This window comes from Nuphar pumila, chromosome 1 (genome assembly GCF_984573655.1).
Source record: "Nuphar pumila chromosome 1, dmNupPumi1.hap1.1, whole genome shotgun sequence".
Lineage (NCBI taxonomy): Eukaryota > Viridiplantae > Streptophyta > Magnoliopsida > Nymphaeales > Nymphaeaceae > Nuphar > Nuphar pumila.
Window position 1 is genome coordinate 171929038 of NC_143249.1, and position 21530 is coordinate 171950567.

Here is a 21530-nt window from a genome sequence, read left to right on the forward strand (position 1 = left end):
TCAAATATAAGAATTTTCTAATAAATATGTGAATTTTCTCATAAATATACGAATTCTCTCTCTCATATGAAAAATTCTTTTCAAATGTACGAATTTCCTTCCAAATATGTGAATATGTGATTTTTTTCTCAAATATGTAATTTTTTCTTAAATATACAAATATATAATTTTTCTTTCAAATATACGAATTTTCTCTTACATAAGCAAATTTCTTTCCATGTATGCGAGTTTCTCTCAAATATATGGATTTTTTCTCAAATATGTAAATATGTGAATTTTTATACAAAAGAGAATTTTTTTTATTAAATATATAAATTTTCTTTTAAATATGTAAGTTTTCTCCTAAATATATTAATTTTATCTTGAATATGCAAAATTTTATCTTAAATATGTGATTTTTTTCTCAAATATATAAATTTTCTCTTAAATATGCAAATATGTGAATTTCTTTTAAATATATATATTTTTTTTCCTAAATATGTCAGGGTAAAAAGGTTATTTTAAAACAAAAAAAATTTATGAATTTGAACCTAAAAGAAATTAAAAAATTGTAAAGTATTTTTAAAAAATACGTTATTTTGTAATACAATATCATCATTTTTTTTAAAAATGAAATTACAAAGTACTTGCCCGATTTATGATGGTACTCCCAAACAAGCAAGCGAGATTTGTAGATTTCATACTTATTTTCTCAGCTACCATAGTCTGATTCTGATAGATTCGAAACAGGGCTTAAAATTTTCATAGATTTAGTTAGAACTTTGCTAAACAAACAATGGAGTTGGGGGGACACCTTTCGTTAAAGTCATTTTTGTCATATGAAAAAGTGGGGTCGTGAGGAAAGGGCCAGAACATAGGGATTAGAGCGAAGTCGGTGTAAACGGCCTCATACGGTACTATAAAAGAGGGGGGCTTGAGGGGCCCTGCAAATATTTTGCTTGGTGTTGGCGACCTAAAAAAAATTCTAGGGTTTTTTCTTGAAGCAAGAGGATTGAGGAAGGAGAGGAGGAATTGCATGGGGAGGTACAGAAGCCGAAGCCGAAGCCACAACCCCAGGCGGAGTCTTAGCAGGAGCATGAGCCCTCCTGGAAGGAAGAGGTACGACGTCCCCAGTGACAGATACCGCGGGGAGAGGTCCTCTAAGTTTTACAGGGACCGACGCTCCTCCCTTCCCTCCGGCCTCCTCATTCGCAACATTGCCCTCGACACCCGGTCAGTCTCTCCTTTCTTTTTTCATTTCCACTCCGTTTCATCATTTGTTTCTTATTGTTATTTGGTGAAACCATGTGGATGAATGTTCTTCCGTTGATTTTTCTTTTTGTTATACGAACCCGCGGCTCCTCCCGAGGTTTTTCGTTCCTTTGTCCCCTTCTTGTTGTGCTCCCAGTGGTGGATTCCTGAGAAATAACACGTTCTGCTGGTAGTCAATGATCGATACTCTCCTCCTCCATTGCTTAGCAGTCTCTTTCCATCACCCTTCCTTATCCGTCTCCGTTCGTGTCTGCGGCGATAGCTTACTGCCCCAAGGATCTCTCTTTCGTTATCACCGTTGGCCGTTTTGTTTTTACAAATTTTTTTCACCGGCTTTGGTTTTGTCAAACCGCCTTGCACCTCCCCTTTCTTATTGAACAGAAAATGGGTCTTCCTGGCAGTGTGCTCGTGCTTGCTTTGGTTTTGTTTCTTGGTAGAGACTCTTCACCCGCTTTTGCTGTTGTGGACGCTCACTCTTGGGTTGCCTTGACTTTGGTCTGTTTGTTTGCTTGTTTAAAGTATTTGATCTAATTGTTTTGTCGTCCAATTGCCTGCCGTATTAAGTTTGTGCTGTTCTCTTCTACCGCTTGTACGTGCCTCTGGATATGGAAACAAGCATGCTTCATGTTTAGATTTTTTGTTTCTCTCATATTTTTGGATAAAAATGAACCTGGGTGCACTAAAAGCGGCATCTAGGTGGCGGGATTACTAGAAATTTATATGGTACATGAATGAGTGAAATGCCAGAGGTTTATATGAGGCATAATGCAATTTTGAATTTCTAATATAAATCCTCTGTAAGATCTGTAATTAGCCCATTTCCACAGAAGACACGAGGTCATGCAAATCCATCACTAAGGCCCCATATCTTGATATGGATATGTCCACATATTGTGTAACACCCTTTTTTTCCAATCCACAAATCATGCTGCAAATTTCCATATGAATTTGAATCTTCTGACTCATTTTTTTTCTTTTTCCCCCCCTTTGAAATGTCATATTATAGTGGTAGGCTGCACTAAATACTTTTTTCTGTCTGTCCTACTATTATATCGTCTTTAACATTGTTTTGTTTTGCTTGTGCAAGGTAAGTGCTGGTCACAAGCCGTGCTTTTTCTAGTTTTATGGTAATAAAACCTCCATGTTTCTCCTCCAAAGGAGATGGAAGTTAGGGGAATTAATGAAAACTTTGTTGATCAAATAGCCAACTGTAAGTATTTAAGGTTGAAATATCACAACCTGAAAGTGGCATTGCATGATGACATCATTCGGTAGTACAGTGTTGATAATCTTGAGAAGGTCAAGGATGTTTTACCAATGGGGACTCTGCATGTCTGGTAGGAGCAGTTAGTGCACATCACCATGTGCTAGGATTCCCCCTGGTATATAGATGGTTGAATAATTGTTGTAAAAGGAGGGAGCCTTAATTCTCCCATATCTGTTATGCAAAAAAATGCGGATGTTTTCAATTTGTCATATGTTAGGGATAATTTTTGTTTCTAATATTACTTATTGGAATTTTGTGTTCCAATGCCTTGATAGCTCCTTGATAAACTCGTTGGTCGCAATTACCCATGCTTGTAGTTGCTGAATTTATAGGTGTTCCTTGTAAAGCTAGTCTGAGTCAAATGGATTTGAAATGGGCAGAATGCAGTGTTTTGTTATGTAGGTTACCATTTGATTATTCATGCTAATGTTTAACAGTAGGCCTAAAACCAAATGGTGACATTCTAGATGTGCTGAAAGTTCTGCTAGTTGGTGTCAAGTTTGGCTGTGAAGGACCATGATTAGGAGTGAGATCTTGATATTTAACTGAAAAATGCTTTTACTTGCATCCAACAAGCGGTTTGAACTCTGGAAGCTGGGATCATTAATCTACTCCTGTTAATTTTTGTAACATAAAGAAACTCAATCACTGTCCAGAACCACATGACAAACTGTTGCGATTTGAACCATGGTTTTCCTTATTCCGAAGGTTTTAAGGCTTTTCTTTCCACTATGTGATTCAAGCTTTCCCCTAACGAAGGGTCTCTTCCATGTTGCTTGAATATTTGCAAGCAATCTTTAGCATTATTATAGTCTTTCTATGGAAGCCAATTCATTTGGATATAAAAGATGGGGGCATAAGTCTCCAATTCTTGACCTTGATAGTGAAGGAAGCTTGTGTTTGAATCAAGTTTCTAGGGAGGGAAGTAGGATTGAAAAGAGATGTGGAAAGTAGAATCGAGAAGCTTGGTTTGTTTATGTCTATGTAAAATAGGAAGCAAGAGCTTAGTTGTCAAAAGCGCTAGTCGAAGTCTAGGCGGAAGACCACTAAAAGGACTAGTCGGGCCTAGGTGGGATAAAAAATACATCAAGAAAAGCAAAATTATTACAATAAATAGTTAAAGTTGTCAACATATGATTGTAACTATGGATGAAGTGTGTAATTCAGTATAACATATCACAAAATTCATGAAATTGCATAATATTGAACATACACCAAAATTTAGAGCACACCATCCGATTACTATATATATATATATATATATATATATATATATATATAGAGAGAGAGAGAGAGAGAGAGAGAGAGAGAGAGAGAGAGAGAGAGAGAGAGAGAGAGAGAGAGAGAGAGAGAGAGAGAGAGTAATGCTCTAGTGCTTTGGGAGCACCTAATCCCACATACTAGAAATCATAGTTGTAGGTTGTATCTTCTCCATCAGACCTTATGAATGTACTCAACATAGTTTATTTGATAGAAATCATGCTTTCGTTCATGTTTTTTTGGATATAAAAATAGGATTTTTAAATCATGAAATATTGATACTGTTAAATTATATAATTAATCATGTAATGTAATATATATATTATATATATATAAGGTAATACATATACATATATTAATATATATGTATATGTATCTACTTATTATATATAAAATATATATTTCTATTTGTTTAGTCGTAGGGGTAGTTTAGTCTTTTCCACTGTTTTATGCACATTCACTTTTATGAATGTGATTGTAAATTAATTTTATTTTTTTCTTTCTTTTCTTTTAAGTACCAAAAGGTACCTTGGGGGGCCCACTCAAATAGACGTTGGCCCCCTCCAACGGTCACATTTGTGACCGTTGGAGGGGCTCCAACGTCTATGAGTGGAGCCCCTCTAAGGCCCCTTTTGGTTGTTATAAAAGGGGCTCTCCCCTTTGTATTTTCTCATGGCTTTGAGTCAAAGCCCAAGTGCTCAATATAGTGATTCCAATATTTTTTATGCCCTTGTGCATTTGTGAGTTTTTGTGAGTTATGCCTTTGTGCACAAATGTTCTAAAGTGTTCTTATTGTGCATGTGTGCCGGGTTTATTATCAAGAATATTAAGGTCTTGATCTTAGTATCTTGTTTGGAGATACTTTTACATGGTATCAGAGCCTCGTTGAAGAAGGAGGATCATGCATCTCTTCATTTTTGAATTGCCTCAAAAACGTGCCTTCAAGTTATTGAAGTTTTGAAGTGGATTATCTCCTTCGGACAATATTTTAGAAGCATCTTTTGTCAAGAAAGATTTGAAAATCATTTGAAGTACGTGTTATTTTCTATCTTCTTCCCTCTCTAATGGGTGAAAAAGGCTCCCACTTCTCCCTTGGTTTAAACTTAGTGGTTCGAACTATCATGTTTGGGCCGGCAATATGGAAGCCCATATCAAAGGGAAAGGTCTTTGGGGGTACGTTCAAGGTTCAATATCGGAACCCGAACCCAAACTTACAATCATAGAAAAAGGGGATATTAAGATTCTTGAAGGTGAAGATAGACAAAAAGCCCTAGAAGATTATTCAAAAAGGCATGATGAGTGGGAGATGAAGAATTTCAAAATCTTGTCTTGAATTTTTTCATCCGTAGAAACCAAGATCAACGCCAACATCATTAAGTTCAAAAAGGCCTCTGAAGCTTGGTTGCACCTTGAAAAAATGTATACTTCAAGGGACTTATCTCACAAATATTACCTCCAAAAAAAGGCATTGACCCTTCAACAAAACGATTTGTCTATTCGGGAATATTTTGCCGAACTATCATCTATTTGGGACGAGCTTGCTATGCTCGAACAAAAATGGAGTGGAGAAGCAATCGAGTTAAGACACAAACAACTAGAGGAAGATCGATTCTTCAATTTTCTAAATGGTCTTAGACCCGAATTTGAGCAAATTCGGTCCTCTCTTCTATCCGCCTTCACATCTCCCTCTATTGAAGATGTTATCACTAAGCTAAGTGGTGAGGAAACCCGTATGAGAATTAGTAAAAATAATCCTAGCATCCTTGCTGCACCTTCTCAAAATGATTATGAAGCAGTTAATGTTGAAGACCCGAAAATAATATGAAGGCCTACAAACCTCCTCACTTCAAAAATCAAGGACAAGGAGGAAATGATCGATATGGCAAAAAAGACTATAGCAAATTAACTTGCCATTTTTGTAAAGAACCCGGGCATATCAAACCCATTTGCCCTAAATGGAAGAAAATTCTTGCCGCAGCTATGGCATCCCAATCAGAAGAACGACCTTCTTCATCAAATGAGTTTTTTTTCCTTCAACAAATTGTGGATGCTCTTCAACCTCTTCTCAAAGGAGGCATTTTCGGAGCCGCTATGTCATCCTCCTCTTCTCTCGGTAAGACATCTTGGCTCCTAGATTCCGGTGCATCATTTCAAATGACTTCAAGTTCTTGTTTTCTTTTTGATTTTTCTAAAAATTCTCTTCCATCTTTTGTCTCAACGACGGATGGAACACCTCTTGAAATTAAAGGAATGGGCAATTTTGAAAAGCTAGACTTCTTTATTCCAAAAATTCATTTTATACCAAAACTAAACTTAAATTTATTCTCGGTTTCTCAACTCTCGGATTATGGTTGCGATATAAAATTCTCTTGTAATAAATGTTGGATACAAGATCGCCAGTCCGGGAAGTTGATTGGGGAAGGCTCTAGGAGAGCAGACCTCTACTATGTTGATTTTCTCAAAATTCCCAAGAACCAATTTTGTAATGTTTCTCAAAACAAAGATATTCATGTATGGCATAAGAGATTGGGTCATCCCAACATTGTTAAAATCTCTTATTTGCCTTTTATTAAGCATCTTTGTAATGAAAATTTTGTATGTAATGAATGTATTCTTGGGAAAATGAAAAGTCTTCCTTTTTCTCAAAGATCCATGTTTACGACAAAATCTTTTGAAATTATTCACTCCGATGTATGGGGTTCGGCTCCGGTAATATCTAAAGGAGGTTTCTCATACTATGTTATCTTTGTGGACGATTACACTAGATTTAGTTGGATATATTTTCTTAAACATAAACATGAAGTTTTGTCGATTTTTAGAACATTTCATATGATGATTTTAAATCAATTCAATGGAAGTTTAAAAATTCTTAGAACCGATTCGGGTGGCGAATATCTTTCCAATGAATTCAAAAGTTATCTTGAAAATGATGGTATTCTCCATAAAAAAATCTTGTCCTAAAACCCCACAACAAAATGGGTTGGCTGAACGAAAACATGGGCATATTATTGAAACAACATGAACTTTGTTCATTTCACAAAATATTCTGAAAAGACTCTGGGCTGAGGCAACCCTTACATCAGTCTACCTCATAAATAGACTCTCATCAAAAAACTTGAACAAGGTTTCCCCATTTGAAAAATTATACGAAAAAGAACCTGATTATAGCAGGTTAAGGGTGTTTGGATGTAAATGTTTTGTCGTTACTGATAAAAATGACAAACTCTCTCCCAAGGCCATTCCTTGTGCCTTTCTTGGTTATTCCGAAACTCAAAAGGGTTTTCGTTGTTATGATATTAAAAATGATAAACTATATCTTTTCAGAAATGTAAGTTTTTTGTAAAATATCAGTGGTTTCGAAAAATTTGAATCTAATGACGAGAATATAGACTATTCTTTTCTGTTTGATCTGTTGACTGAAGATGATGATACTAGTGATGATGAGTCGAATCAAAATGACTCAAGTAATAATGAAACCAATTCTGTGCCCCCAACGTTTCATCAACATGTCAATGAGGAACCGCATAGAGATCCCATAACCTACACTCATAGAGATAGAAATACTTTCAGAAGTGCCCTCGAAAGATATGATGATGCTAGTGGGACTAGTCCGCAAAGTGAGGAAAACCTTCGTAGGTTCGAAAGACAGAGAAAATTTCCTTCTAGGTTCATCTCATATGAGTCTTTTTCACCTAAATATAAAGCCTGTCTAAGCGCCATTCACTCTTACATAGAACCTAGAAACTTCGAGGAAGCACAAAAATGTCCGGAATGGATAGTCGCTATGGATAATGAACTTGAAGCTCTAAGGAGAGCAAAGACATGGGAATTTCAAGACCTTCCTGAAGATAAGAAAGCAACAGGGTGTAGATGGGTGTTTAAGGTTAAGACTAAGAGTGATGGGTCCCTCGAGATACAATGCCCGTTTAGTTGCAAAAGGATATAGTCAAGAATATGGGATTGATTATGAAGAGACCTTTGCCCCAGTAGCCAGTAACTCGAATGGTCACCGTCCGATGTCTTATAACCATTGCCTCAATCAACAAGTGGAACATCTATCAAATAGATGTTAAGAATGCTTTCTTAAACGGAGATCTAAACGAAGAAGTGTATATGGATGCTCCTCCTGGAATGGAGTGTCCTAAAGGAAAAGTGCTTCGCCTTCGAAAATCACTTTATGGTTTGAAACAATCCCCCAAGGCTTGATATGATAGGTTTAACTCCGTAATGTTAGAAAATGGTTTTTCATCCTATTTTACTGATACTGCTTTGTTTGTTAGAAAATCTAATACAGAGATTGTTATTTTACTTCTATATGTGGTTGACACATGGTTACCGGAAGCGCCTATCTAAAAGGGGAAGCGCGAAACGTCGCACTTCCGAAGCGTGGGGGGGAAGCGTCCCCCTTTTTTGGGAAGCGCGCTTCCCTTTAATGGGGACACGTTTCCCTTTAATGGGGGACGCGCTTCCCTTTAATGGGAAGCACGCTTCCCCCACGCTTTCCCCACGCTTCCCCCTCGCTTCCCCTGTTTTTTTTCAATTTTTTTGTATTTTTTATTTTTTATTTTTATTTTTTTCACTTCTCCCTCGCTTCCGAGACGCTTCCTAGGTCGCTTCCGAGACGCTTCCTGAATCAGTCCTAAGTAGTCCCCCGCTTCTTAAAATTTTGAAAGTGCCTCGCTTCCCGCTCCCGCTTCCCGTATCGCTTCCCGCTCCCGCTTCCTCAACTGGCAACCATGGGATGACATGCTTATAACCGGAAGCAATTCTAAAGGGATTAAAAGCATAAAATCAATTTTAAAGGATAAGTTTGAAATGTCTGACTTGGGATTTTTAACTTATTTTTTGGGTATTGAGGTAGCATACTCTCATAGAGGGTATTTTTTGTCTCAAACTAAGCTTGCATCTGAGATTATTGACAAGTCAGGTATTACAGATGATAAAGTTTGTGAAACTCCTGCTATAGTAGGAGCTAAAATGAAGATTGATGATGGTGTTCTTCTCTCCGATCCTACTCCCTACAGACAACTTGTAGGATCGTTGATGTACCTTAGTATTACCAAACCAGATATCTCACATGCAGTGCATACGGCAAGTCAGTTTCAGCATGCACCAACTTCTGTTCACATGAGTGCAGTCTTACGTGTCGTAAGATACCTAAAACATACTCTTAATAAGGGAGTTTTTCTGTCATCCTCTTCTGAGTTAAAATTAATTGCTTATACTGACTCTGATTGGGGAGGTGACTCAAATAACCGTCACTCCACCACTGGTTTTTGTGTATTCTTAGGAGACTCATTGATTTCATGGAGATGCTAGAAGCATAAAAAATGTCCCTATCATCAACTGAAGCCGAATATCGTATCATGACAACTACTACCATGATAATTGTATGGATTCATCAGTTGCTGAAAGACATGGGGATTACAATTGAAGGGCCTACCAAGCTATGCTGTGACAACAAAAGTGCGATTTATATTGCTAAGAATCACACTTTTCATGAGCGGACCAAACACATAGAGATGAATTGTCACTATGTTCGGGAGGCGTACCTCAAAGGAGTCATTGACCTTCCATATGTGACGTCAGAATATCAGTTGGTGGATTTCTTCACTAAAGCTTTGTGTGCTCCGCGCTTCAACTTCCTTATTAGCAAACTCTCGGTCATCCTGCCCTAAGTTTGAGGGGGGTGTTAAATTATGTAATTAATCATGTAATGTAATATATATATATATATTATATATATATATATATATATAAGGTAATACATATACATATATTAATATATATATGTATATGTATCTACTTATTATATATATATAATATATATTTCTATTTGTTTAGCCATAGGGGTAATTTAGTCTTTTCCATAGTTTTACGCACATTCACTTTTATGAATGTGATTGTAAATTAATTTTATTTTTGTTCTTTCTTTTTATTTTTTATTTCTTTTCTTTTAAGTACCAAAAGGTACCTTGGGGCCCCCACTCAAATAGACGTTGGGCCCCTCCAACGGTCACATTTGTGACCGTTGGAGGGGTATGAGTGGAGCCCCTCCAAGGCCCCTTTTGGTTGTTATAAATAGGGGCTCTCCCCTTTGTATTTTCTCATGGCTTTGAGTCAAAGCCCGAGTGCTCAATAAAGTGATTCCAATATTTTTTATGCCCTTGTGCATTTGTGAGTTGTGCCTTTGTGCACAAGTGTTCTAAAGTGTTCTTATTGTGCATGTGTGACGGGTTTATTATCAAGAATATTAAGGTCTTGATCTTAGTATCTTGTTTGAAGATACTTTTACGGATACATCGTGAACCATTGAGTTTTAATGGTCTTCAAAACCTACATTTATGCTATAATCACATTATCCAAAACTTGTGTTCTACTAAATAGTGCTCATAGATCATATCTATAGGGTCTAATGTAACACCCCAAAATTTTAACTAAAAAATTTGGCCTTTTTTTAATGCACAATTTAATGTGAGGTCTCATTTATGACATTGCCTAAACCAAATTATGCTCTAAGGAGTCATTGTGTGCAAGCGCTAGCATTTAATAGCCCTTTAGAACATATTCGAGAAAAGACGACCAATGGCAAGTCCATAGGGCATTGCTCTACAAAACTAAGTTCTAGGGAGTCAGTTTGTCCTCAAGCGCTAACATTTAGTAGCTCTATATAACCCAGATCTAGAAAAAGACTACCCGATGACAAAATATCAAACAAAGCGGAAGATTTCAAATGGGCCTTAGGTTACAAATCTTGGGCGGATTACAGGTAATTGAACACACGTGGGATTGGATCCAAATTCCTTAGATTCAGGTCCACATCCAAGTTTGAAATTCAATTTTCATGGATGAATCCGAATTTGAAACATACCCAGTCTCCTATGGTCCACAAACAACATAATCAAATATGCTTATTAAAGTAAAGGTTTGACATTACATCAATATTAAACAAATTGGGTAATCAAACTTGTTTCAAAAGTCTTAATGTCTTAAATTACTTTCTAAGGCTAATCACAAAAATTGATAAATGCTTGGTCCATTGGCGCCGCCGTCACATCCCTCCACTGCAGCTACACATCACCTGGATGGTTTATATAAATATGGGTTTGACTCATCGAGTCTGGTAGGGGTACAATCGCCCACCATGCTTATAAAGCACTAAAGCATACATACAACCCTATTTGCATTCAAACATAACATCATATGACATAATGCATTAGTGGCAAGACATTCCATTAATCATGATACACAAGTCATGAGTTCATGCTTTCAACATCTAAGTTCACAATATAGGCATGTTACAATAATGCAAACATAATCAATAATTGGCTTTTCTTAGAAAGTTCATATTGCCATTCATGTCATGTACTCACTGAATTGTTGCATTATTAGGGCATATTTTTACAACATAAACTGCATGAGTAAAAGGCCATTGTTTCTCTTGATTACGAATTCCATCGGTTACTTGTGGAACAATTCATCGCAGACAGCCGAGACCACATCGGGGGTTAAATATTCTATAATTTGTATTTTACTCCAGTGATTGATTGAATTCGATTCCAAAGCGGGCGTTCCGTGATCAAGAGATAAACGCAACAACAATTAAGATGCATCCCAGAATACTATTGTAGAAGTTTTGGACCTACCACCTAGGACACATTGGTAGTTCGTCCCTTAACTTCGAGGACTAGGAACCAAGTGAGATGCCTCACTCTCAAATAACATAGGCGGTCCAACAGAGTTTTGAACCACCTTACCCTATCCAAGATAAGTCATTTGTTGAATGGGTTATTGGTTCATTTAATTAAAGGGCTTGTACATTTTATCACAGATGCCTTCTATACATCGACATCTCAGGGCTCGATGGCTCAAGTACCTCTCTAGGATACTTTCAACATTGTCATTCCCAACATAAGCATCATAGTACCCCTTCAGGGTAATCATGTGTTTTATTTGCACAACATATTTCATAACCCATTCATTATACTCGGGTGTCTAAACCGATCGAGCATCTTGCTTGTGAAGGTGATAATGAACAAATTATTTGTGCATGTTTTGTTCATAACTTGGTGCGCCTTCGGCACTTAATGGGTTCTCATCAATCCCTTACTCCTCAAGAGTGATTACATGTACGTGCCTGCGTTCCCATTAGGGGTGGCAATCGTGTCGGGTTGGTGGGTCGACCCGATGGGTTGGCGGGTCAGCATACCTCAACTCGAACCCGACCCGTTTATTAAACGGGTCGGCTGTGGCAAACATGAACCCGACCCGTTTAATAAACGGGTAACCCGACACGACCCGCCAACCCATTTAATAAATGGGTTGGGTCGGGTAAACGGGTTCTCAGGTTCGCGGGTCAGGTCGACGGGTTGGGTTGGCGGGTTGACCCACCCGCCTAACCCGTTTATTAAACGGGTCAGCCGGGTTGGCGGGTTGGCATACCCCCAACCCGAACCCGACCTGTTTAATAAACGGGTTACGCGGGTCGACCCGTTTATTAAACGGGTTGGCTTAAGCCCAACCCGAACCCGCCTAAGAGGCAGGTTGGCGGGTCGTGTCAGAAATTGCCACCCCTAGTTCCCATGCCTTATAGCACAATATAAAACACATGCCACACACGTATGTGCACCATGACACCACATAGGTTTCTTGAACCACACCCTCCTTTCATGAGCATCAGTGAGTGCATGCGTGCATTTCATGCCTTATAGCACCACATAAACAACATGTCATATCATGCTTCATAACGAAGAAGTTGGTAGTTAGAGATCCGGAAGAAGTTCCAAAGAACAGTTACTTAAACAGACTTTAGTCTAACAAGTCCTAACGAGCATTCGAGATGAGACAACGCTTCAACAAGGCGATTGTCCATGCATGCGATAAAATGGCTGAGATAAAGGCCCTAAACAATCAATATCATGATAGCATATACATCATGCTTAACATCATGGCCATATTACAATCTCATGATAGCATATCACATCATGCTTCATATCATGGAAACATTCAATATCATGACAAGATGCACATCATGCTTAACATCATGAACGTATTATAATCTCATAGTAGCATATCACATCATGTTTCATATCATGGAAACATTCAATATAATGACAACATATATAACATGTTTCAAAACTGAAATTCTATGCATATTCCCATAGCACAATATAGGTATCAAATATGAAATGATGTGCTCATAACAATGGCACAAACCACTTACCACAATTCTGATTTTTAGTGCCCACAAACATGGCACCCCATACTCATTCATATATTGAATTTCAGTTCTCATAACCATAGCACACTCATGTGCTTTAAATATGATTTTTGGTGCCTATAAGCATGGCACACATCACTTGCTACAAAATGTGTTTTTTGCTGCCCACAAGCATGGCACTCCATACACATTCATAACTGAAATTAAATGCTTCATAAACATAGCACACTCGTGCTTTCAATCTGCATTTTGGTGCCCACAAACATGGCACTCAATGCGCATCCATAACTGAATGTGCCTTAAATTGCCCATAAGCATGACACACATCTATGCTTAAACTTAATTTTGGTGTTCATGATCATGGCACAAGCTTGTGCCTTAAATCTGATTTTTTGTGCCCATAAGCATGACACACAATATGTGTTCATAAACTGAATTTTACTGCATATAATTCCTCCACAAAAACCGATTTTTGTGTGTCCCTAAACACATTATTAAAACTGGTCTTTATGTGCACACAAGTACTTTCAAAAATTCAGATTTTCATAACCATAATTTCTTAAGCATATAAAAATTCAGTTTCGCATGAAAACGTGATTGAAACTCATGTATATACATGTAGAGTTCCATCTTTAAACCTTTATGTCCATGATCATTGATTGATGTTCCAAGCTTGAACCTGGTATGAATTTGATACTACTACTTTTTTGAGTTCCATCTCTAGCCCGTTTCAGTGGGCTTCTCTTTGCATTTTGGAACACTGTGGAGTTCCAATCTCAAGTTTAGCTCAAGAATTTTTTTTTTATTTTGGGAGCCAACTGCTTTGTTGTGCTATTTGGGAGGGGTATTAAGAGAGCAGTGCATTGGCATTCTTTTTGTTCTTCCTTTTAGGCTCTGTTTGGGAGTTTCTGTGTCAAGGTCATTTGGGGAATTAGGAAAGTGAAACTCCAGTTCATGGAATTGGTGACTGTTGGATGCAAATGCAAAAAGGTAGATGCTGTAGCTACCTCCTTGACACCTTTCTTCCTAACAGCCATCACTAGAGAAGTTTGACCCAGTTCCATCCAAAGACCAAGCCATCAAGTCCTACCCAAGTAGTGGCTCCAAAATGGAGTCTTACTTTTTGGGTGGCTTGGGTAGAAGAAGGGCATAAGAATCTGTCCTCAAACAGGAGCAAGCTTGATCTATAACATGGCTCTACTGTTGATGCACCCAAGGTGGACCACACTTCATGTGAGCACATAGCCACGAGTTCTTGGGCAAGTATCGGCTGTTGGCAGGTTTTGCTGGATGGTAGCAGCAGTGCAACAGAGTCTAAAATCTGACCTCAATAACCATGTTTTGATGGGGTGAAAGGAGGGTCTTGCAAAGTGTAAGTTTAGACCATGGTTACAACCTTGTGGTTGATGCTTGGATGAGCTGATGATGGATTATGAGTTATAGGCCTCACTTATTCAATCAGATGGCCAGAAAATTTCCATTTCTTTTCTTGTATTATGTAGAAGATATATAAACTAGAGGATATTTGTGACATTTAGAAAGGACCATATAAAAATAAAAAAAATAAAAAATACTATATTTCTATATAATCAGTTCAATGGTTAAAAACTTAAAACTTTTGAAATGAATCTTGAACTGATCATTCAAATGGAAGACACATTCTTAAAGAGAGGACTGTTAAAATATTGTGTCTCTTTTATATATATATTCATGAAAGATATATATACATATATATATAATATATATATATATATGTATATGTATCTACCTATATATATATATTTCTCAAATCCGATAAGGTTATTTATGTAAATTCACATGTTTTACGCATATTCTCATTTGAGAATATGTTGTATTTGTTTTTTATTTTCTTTTTGTATTTCTCTTTTTTATTTTTTTGTTCTTTTCCTCTCATTTAATGAGATGTCACATGGGGGGCCTCCAAGACATAGGTTGGAGCACCCTCCAACAATTACTTTTCTAACTGTTGGAGGGGCTCCAGCATATGTATTGGAGTCCCCCCATTGCTCCATTGTAGTATAAGCAGGGGTGACCCCGTTGAGCTTTTTTATGCTTTTTGTATAGCCCCTTTTGGGATTTCATATATTGAAGATTATATTTTTTCATGCCTTTCTGCATGTGTATCCGTGCTTTTGTGCACTTGTGAGTGTTCTCCTTTGTGCCCTCGTGCACTCTTTGTGTTTCAAGCTTTGTGTTTATACACAAAGTCTCTTTTTATGAAGACTTTCACATGGTATCAGAGCCAGGTCGCTTGGAGAAAGAAATTGGTGTGGTTCTTCATAATATCGAGTGCCTCAAAAAGTGTGCCTTCAATTTTTTTGGTGATTGGCGTGAAGAATCTTCTTCATCCAATATTTTAGAAGATTACTACAACAAGTAAGATTTAAAATCTTATTGTGGTACACATTTTTTTCTCTCATCTTACCTCTCTAATGGGTGAAAGAGATTTTCATTTTTCTCTTAGTTTTAAGCTAAATGGCTCCAATTATCACGTGTGGGCTGAAAATATGGAAGCTCACATTAAAGGAAAATGGCTTTGGGGTTACGTGCAAGGCTCGATTCCGGAACCGGAGCCTAAAATTACTTTGATTAATGAAAGGGAAATCAAAATTCTTGAGGAAGATGAAAGAACTAAGGCTCTTGAGGAGTACAGTAGAAAACATGAGGAGTGGGAAATGAAGAACTTTAAGATCTTGTCATGGATCTTTTCCTTCGTTGAGACAAGAATCAACGTCAACATTATAAAGTTTAAAAAGGCTTCTCAAGCGTGGGAGTACCTTGAGAAGACGTACACTTTTAGGGATTTGTCCCACAAGTATTATCTCCAAAAGAGGGCGCTAACCCTTATTCAAGGAGAGATGACTATAAGAGAGTACTTTGCTGAACTCTCCTCTATTTGGGATGAGCTTGCTATGCTCGAACCCAAGTGGAGTGGAGAAGCCATAGAGCTTCGACATAAACAACTAGAAGAAGATCATTTTTTTAATTTTTTGAATTGGCTAAGGCCCGAGTTTGAGCAAATAAGATTTTCTCTCCTATCCTCCTTCACTTCTCCATCTCTTGAAGATGTCATTACTAAATTAAGTGGAGAGGAAACTCGTATGGGCATTAGCAAGTAAAATCCAAGTGTTCTTGCAATACCCACGAATCAAGAGGAGTGTGATGGTGCAAATGCCGTTTCTAGGCCCAGTAACAACTTGAGGGCATATAAACTTCCTCACTTCAAAAAACCAAAATCAAGGATCCAATGGTGGTCAAGGCGAAAGAAGGGATTATAGCAAAATTGTGTGTTACTTTTGCAAGGAACCGGGTCATATCAAACCGGTTTGTCCCAAATGGAAGAATTTGCTAGCAATGACAACCACAAAAAGAGGAATTGACAAATGAAGCTCTCTCTTTAAATCAAATTATGAAAGCTCTTCAACCTCTTCTTAAGGGTGCTATTTTCGGTGTCGCCGTGTCCACTCCTTCCCCTCCAGGTAAAACCTCTTGGCTTTTAGATTCGGGTGCATTATTTCATATGACCCCAAACATTTCTTCTCTTTTCGAATATTCTAAAAGTTCGTCTCCATCTTTTGTTTCAATCGTGGATGACACTTCTCTTGAAATTAAGGGAATTAGAAATTTTGAAACCCAAAACTTCTTTATTCCTAAAATTAGATTTATACCAAAGTTGAATTTAAATTTACTTTCCGTCTCTCAACTCTCGGACCTCGGGCGTGACATTCAATTCTCATCTAATAAATGTTTAATACAGGATCACAGGTCTGGGAGGTTGATTGGGGAAGGCTCTAGGAAGGGAGACTTGTACTATGTGGACTCTCTTCAAATTCTTAAAACCACCTTTTGTAATGTGGCTCAACATAAAAACATAAATGTTTGACACAAAAGACTTGGTCATTCCAACATTACCAAGTTGTCCTATTTGCATTTTGTTAAAAATCTTTGTAAAAATACTTTCTCTTGTAATGATTGCATTCTTGGAAAAATGAGAAGTATGCCTTTTGAACAAAGATCTATGTTTGCCACTAAACCTTTTGAAATTATTCATTCGAATGTTTGGGGACCGGCACTCGTCATATCCAAGGGAGGTTTTGCTTATTATGTGATTTTTGTGGATGAGTTTTTACGGTATTGTTGGATATATTTTCTCAAACATAAGCATGAAGTCTTTTCATGTTTTAAATCATATCATATAATGATAAAAAATCAATTTAATAGTAATTTAAAAATATTTAGGACCGATTCCGAAGGTGAGTACCTCTCAAATGAGTTTAACAAATATCTTGAAGACTATGGTATAGTCCATCAAAGATCTTGTCCTAAAACACCACAACAAAATGGTTTGGCCGAAAGGAAACATAGGCATATCATTGAAACCACTAGAACCCTTCTTATTTTCCAAAATATTTCAAAAAAAATTGGGCCGAGGCGGCTCTTGCTTCCGTTTACCTTATTAATCGTCTTTTATCCAAAAATTTAGATAAAATCTCTCCTTTTGAGACTCTATATGAAAAAGTACTCGATTACAATAGGTTAAGTGTTTTTTTTTGTTGTAAGTGCTTTGTTCTTACAGGTAAAAATGCTAAACTCTCACCAAAAGCCATTCCTTGTGCTTTTCTTGGCTATTCCGAAACCTAAAAAGGATTTCGATGTTATGATACTAGGAATGATAAGTTATATGTCTTAAGGAATGTAACGTTTTTAGAAAATGATAGTGGTTTTGAAAAGAATGAATCTCATTTAGAAAATACCGACTATTCCTTTCTTTTTGATCTATTATCTAAGGATGATGATATCTCTAGTGATGATGAATCAACATATAACAGTGATAATGAAGTGGTTGAAATCAACAATAATTCTAACCCTACTACCTCTCAAGAAGAAAATATAACTAGAGATCCTATCACCTATTCACGTAGAGATAGAAGCACCTTTAGAAGTGCTGTTGAGCAATATAGTGAACCTAGCGAATCTATCTCCACACGTGATTCAAATCCTAGAAGAATCGAAAGAACTAGAAGAACTCCCTCTAGATTCGTATCCTTTGGTTCATTCTCCCCTAAATATTGGGCTTGCTTAAGTGTCATTCACTCATATTTTGAACCAAATAATTTTGAAGATGCCAAACGATGTATTGAATGGAGAGAAGCCATAGAGAGTGAACTCAAAGCACTTAGAAAAACCAACACTTGGGAATTTCAAACGCTCTCTAGTGGTAAGAAAACTATAGGATGTCGATGGGTGTTCAAAGTCAAAACCAAGAGCGATGGATCTCTTGAGAGGTATAAAGCTCGCCTAGCAGATAAAGGGTATAGTCAAGAATACGTGATTGACTATGAAGAGACATTTGCTTCAGTAGCTCGTATGGTTACTGTCAGATGTCTCATTACCATTGCTTCTATTAGAAAATGAAATATTTATCAAATGGAGGTCAAAAATGCCTTTTTAAATGGTGACCTTAATGAAGAAGTATACATGGATGCTCCACTTGGTATGAAAATTCCTAAAAATAAAGTTTTTCGTCTTCGTAAAGCTCTTTATGGCCTGAAACAAACTCTCAAAGCTTGGCACGGTATGTTTAACAATGTAATGACTGAAAATGGTTTTTCTTCATGTTATACTGACACTATATTATTTGTTAAGAAATTTGATGCAAGAATTGTTATATTACTGCTATATGTTGATACCAGGAGATGATACTAAAGGAATCAAAAGTATTAAATCTATCTTGATTTCAAAATTTGATATGTCAGACTTTGGTTTTTTGACATATTTTTTGGGATTTGAGGTTGCTTATTCTCACAAAGGTTACTTTCTGTTTCAAACTAAACTTGCTTGTCAGATTCTTGACAGATCAGGAATCACAGATGACAGGGTCTGTGAAACTCCTGAAATAGTGGGTTCAAAGATGAAAATTAATGACAACATTCTTCTAAAAGATCTCACACCTTACGGGCAATTGGTTGGATCCCTAACGTATCTCAGCATTACTAGGCCTGACATTTCTCATGCAGTACATGTTGTCAGTCAATTTCAACATGCACCTACTTCAGTCCATATAAGCGTCATTCTTCGCATCATCAGATACATAAAGAGTATATTAAATAAGGGAGTATTTCTATCTTCTTCTTCTGAATTAAGTTTAATTACTTATACTGACTCTGATTAGGGAGGTGACCCAAATAACCGTCACTCCACCACTAGTTTTTGTATTTTTTAGGTGAATCATTAATTTCTTTGAGATGCAAGAAGTAACAGAAAGTATCGCTTTCATCCACCGAAGCTGAGTATAGAGCCATATCATCTACCATCATGGAGATTGTTTGGATTCGCAACTTGTTGGAAGATATGAATATTCAAGTTCAAGGGCCCACAAAATTATGTTGTGATAATAAAAGTGCAATCTACGTTGCCAAAAATCACACATTTCATGAGCGCACGAAGCATATAGAGATGGACTGCCACTATGTTCGTGAAGAATATTTAAGAAGAACCATTGACCTTCCTTATGTTACATCAAAATATCAACTGACAGACTTCTTCACCAAGGCGCTGTGTTTTCCAAGATTTAACTTCCTTCTTGACAAACTTTCAGTTGTGTCACCCTAAGTTTGAAAGGGGAGGGGGGTGTTAAAATATTGTGTCTTATATATATATATATATATATATATATATATATATATATATATATATATATATATATATATATATATATATAAAATCTCAAACCCGATAAGCGTGTTTATGTAAATTCACATGTTTTACGCATATTCTCATTTGAGAATATGTTGTATTTGTTTTTTATTTTCCTTTTGTATTTCTCTTTTTTATTTTTTTGTTCTTTTCCTCTCATTTAATGAGATGTCACATGGGGGGCCTCCAAGACATAGGTTGAAGCACCCTCCAACGGTTACTTTTCTAACCGTTGGAGGGGCTCTAACATATGTATTGGAACCCCCCCCCCATTGTAGTATAAATAGGGGTGACTCCCTTGAGCTTTTTTATGCTTTTTGTAAAGCCCCTTTTGGGATGTCATATATTGAAGATTATATTTTTTTCATGCCTTTGTGCATGTGTATCCATGCTTTTGTGCACTTGTGAGTGTTCTCCTTTGTGCCCTCGTGCACTCTTTGTATTTATACACAAAGTCTCTTTTTATAGAGACTTTCACAAGGACTTCATTGTCTTTTTTCTTTAGAGAGAGAGAGAGAGAGGTTTCTCTACAGTTCAGAGAGTATATGACACGTGGAAGGGAGGGGGTGTTTAGTTTGACCACCCACAGCCATTGATCCAAAAACTTTAGCAACAGTAGAATTGCTGCTAGAGGAGTTTTTTCAGTGGTGGGCAGAACACAACTACAACTAGAGGTCAATTTTGTGATTTTCCATGTTTTTAGCTGCTTGCACTAGTGTTGTGAAAAGCGTTGAGGCGTAGCGAGACGCTCCACCAAAATCTGAGGCGAGGCATAAGCCTCGAGGCGCAAAGCGTAAGCCTCAAATTTTTTTAAAACTTACAAAAACTATAAAAATTATCTAAAATTATAAATAAATAAGAAATGTCTTATTGATGAAGCACCAACCAACACGAAATAAAAAATCTCAAATAAATACGGAAAAAATCTGAGATAATTAGCATAAAGAAAATAATGCCTATATTTTTTTTATAGAAAGAAAAATTTAGACAAAACCTTAGCTTATATTAGTATCTTTTCTGGGGTACATTAATCCATGGGAAACAAAACTAGGAGACAGAATTCTGCACAAAATTTCATATCAACAATAACTAATCATACTTCACTGAATATTTGCAATGTTGAGAGAAAAAACTGAAGCAAAACATCAACGAGAGAGACATCAACCGGAGGAAATCAAGGCAACATGGATATCTTGAGAATAAAAAATGAAAAACATAAAAACTACTTTAACTACAATGTGATTTTTATACAAGCTCTTCAGCTCCACCAATTTAATGCTGCTCGCACATGGTATTTGACCTACCAATTACGATCTAAGAACAACTGAAGATTGATATGGGAACACCTAGAAACAAAAAAACATATTTGCGTGCAAATCTGTTGGTTATAGCAGGCAGGGGCCGAGCCCCTGCCTGCCTGAAACAATATATGGCAGGGGCTTGGCCCCTGTCTGCTATAACCAAAAGATGGTAGGAGCCTCGGCCCCTGCCTGACTGAATCATAGAATGGCCCTGCCATTCTATGGCCCCTGCTAGAAACAAAAAGCAGGCAAGGGCTTGGCCCCTGCTTGCTTTAACCAATAGATGGTAGGGGTCGGGCCCCTGCCTGCCTGAAACAATATATGGCACGGGCCTTGGCCCCTGCTTGACTGAACCATAGAATGGCCCCTGCTAGAAACAAAAAAACAAGCAGGGGCTTGGCCCCTGCCTAACGGAAATCATATATGGCAGGGGCCACGGCCCCTACCTGACAGGGACCACAATCGGCAGGAGCCATGGACCCTGCCTGCCGGAATAAATCGCACGGCGGGGGTC

General features: G+C 37.3%; 1 protein-coding gene across 5 annotated transcripts in view; it reads left to right on the plus strand.

The window, feature by feature from the left end:
• Nucleotides 1–938: 938 nt before the first annotated feature.
• The window catches only part of LOC149851282 (serine/arginine-rich SC35-like splicing factor SCL28), a 38386-nt gene continuing 17794 nt past the window's right edge, over nucleotides 939–21530 (plus strand). For all 5 annotated transcript variants that reach the window (XR_016430859.1, XR_016430860.1, XR_016430863.1 and 2 more), the window contains exon 1: nucleotides 939–1212. Coding sequence is in view for 2 of the 5 variants with exons in the window: in XM_089999695.1 (XP_089855821.1) it covers nucleotides 1016–1212 (197 nt within the window). In the remaining 3 variants the exon portion in view is untranslated. The remainder of the gene's footprint in view (nucleotides 1213–21530) is intronic.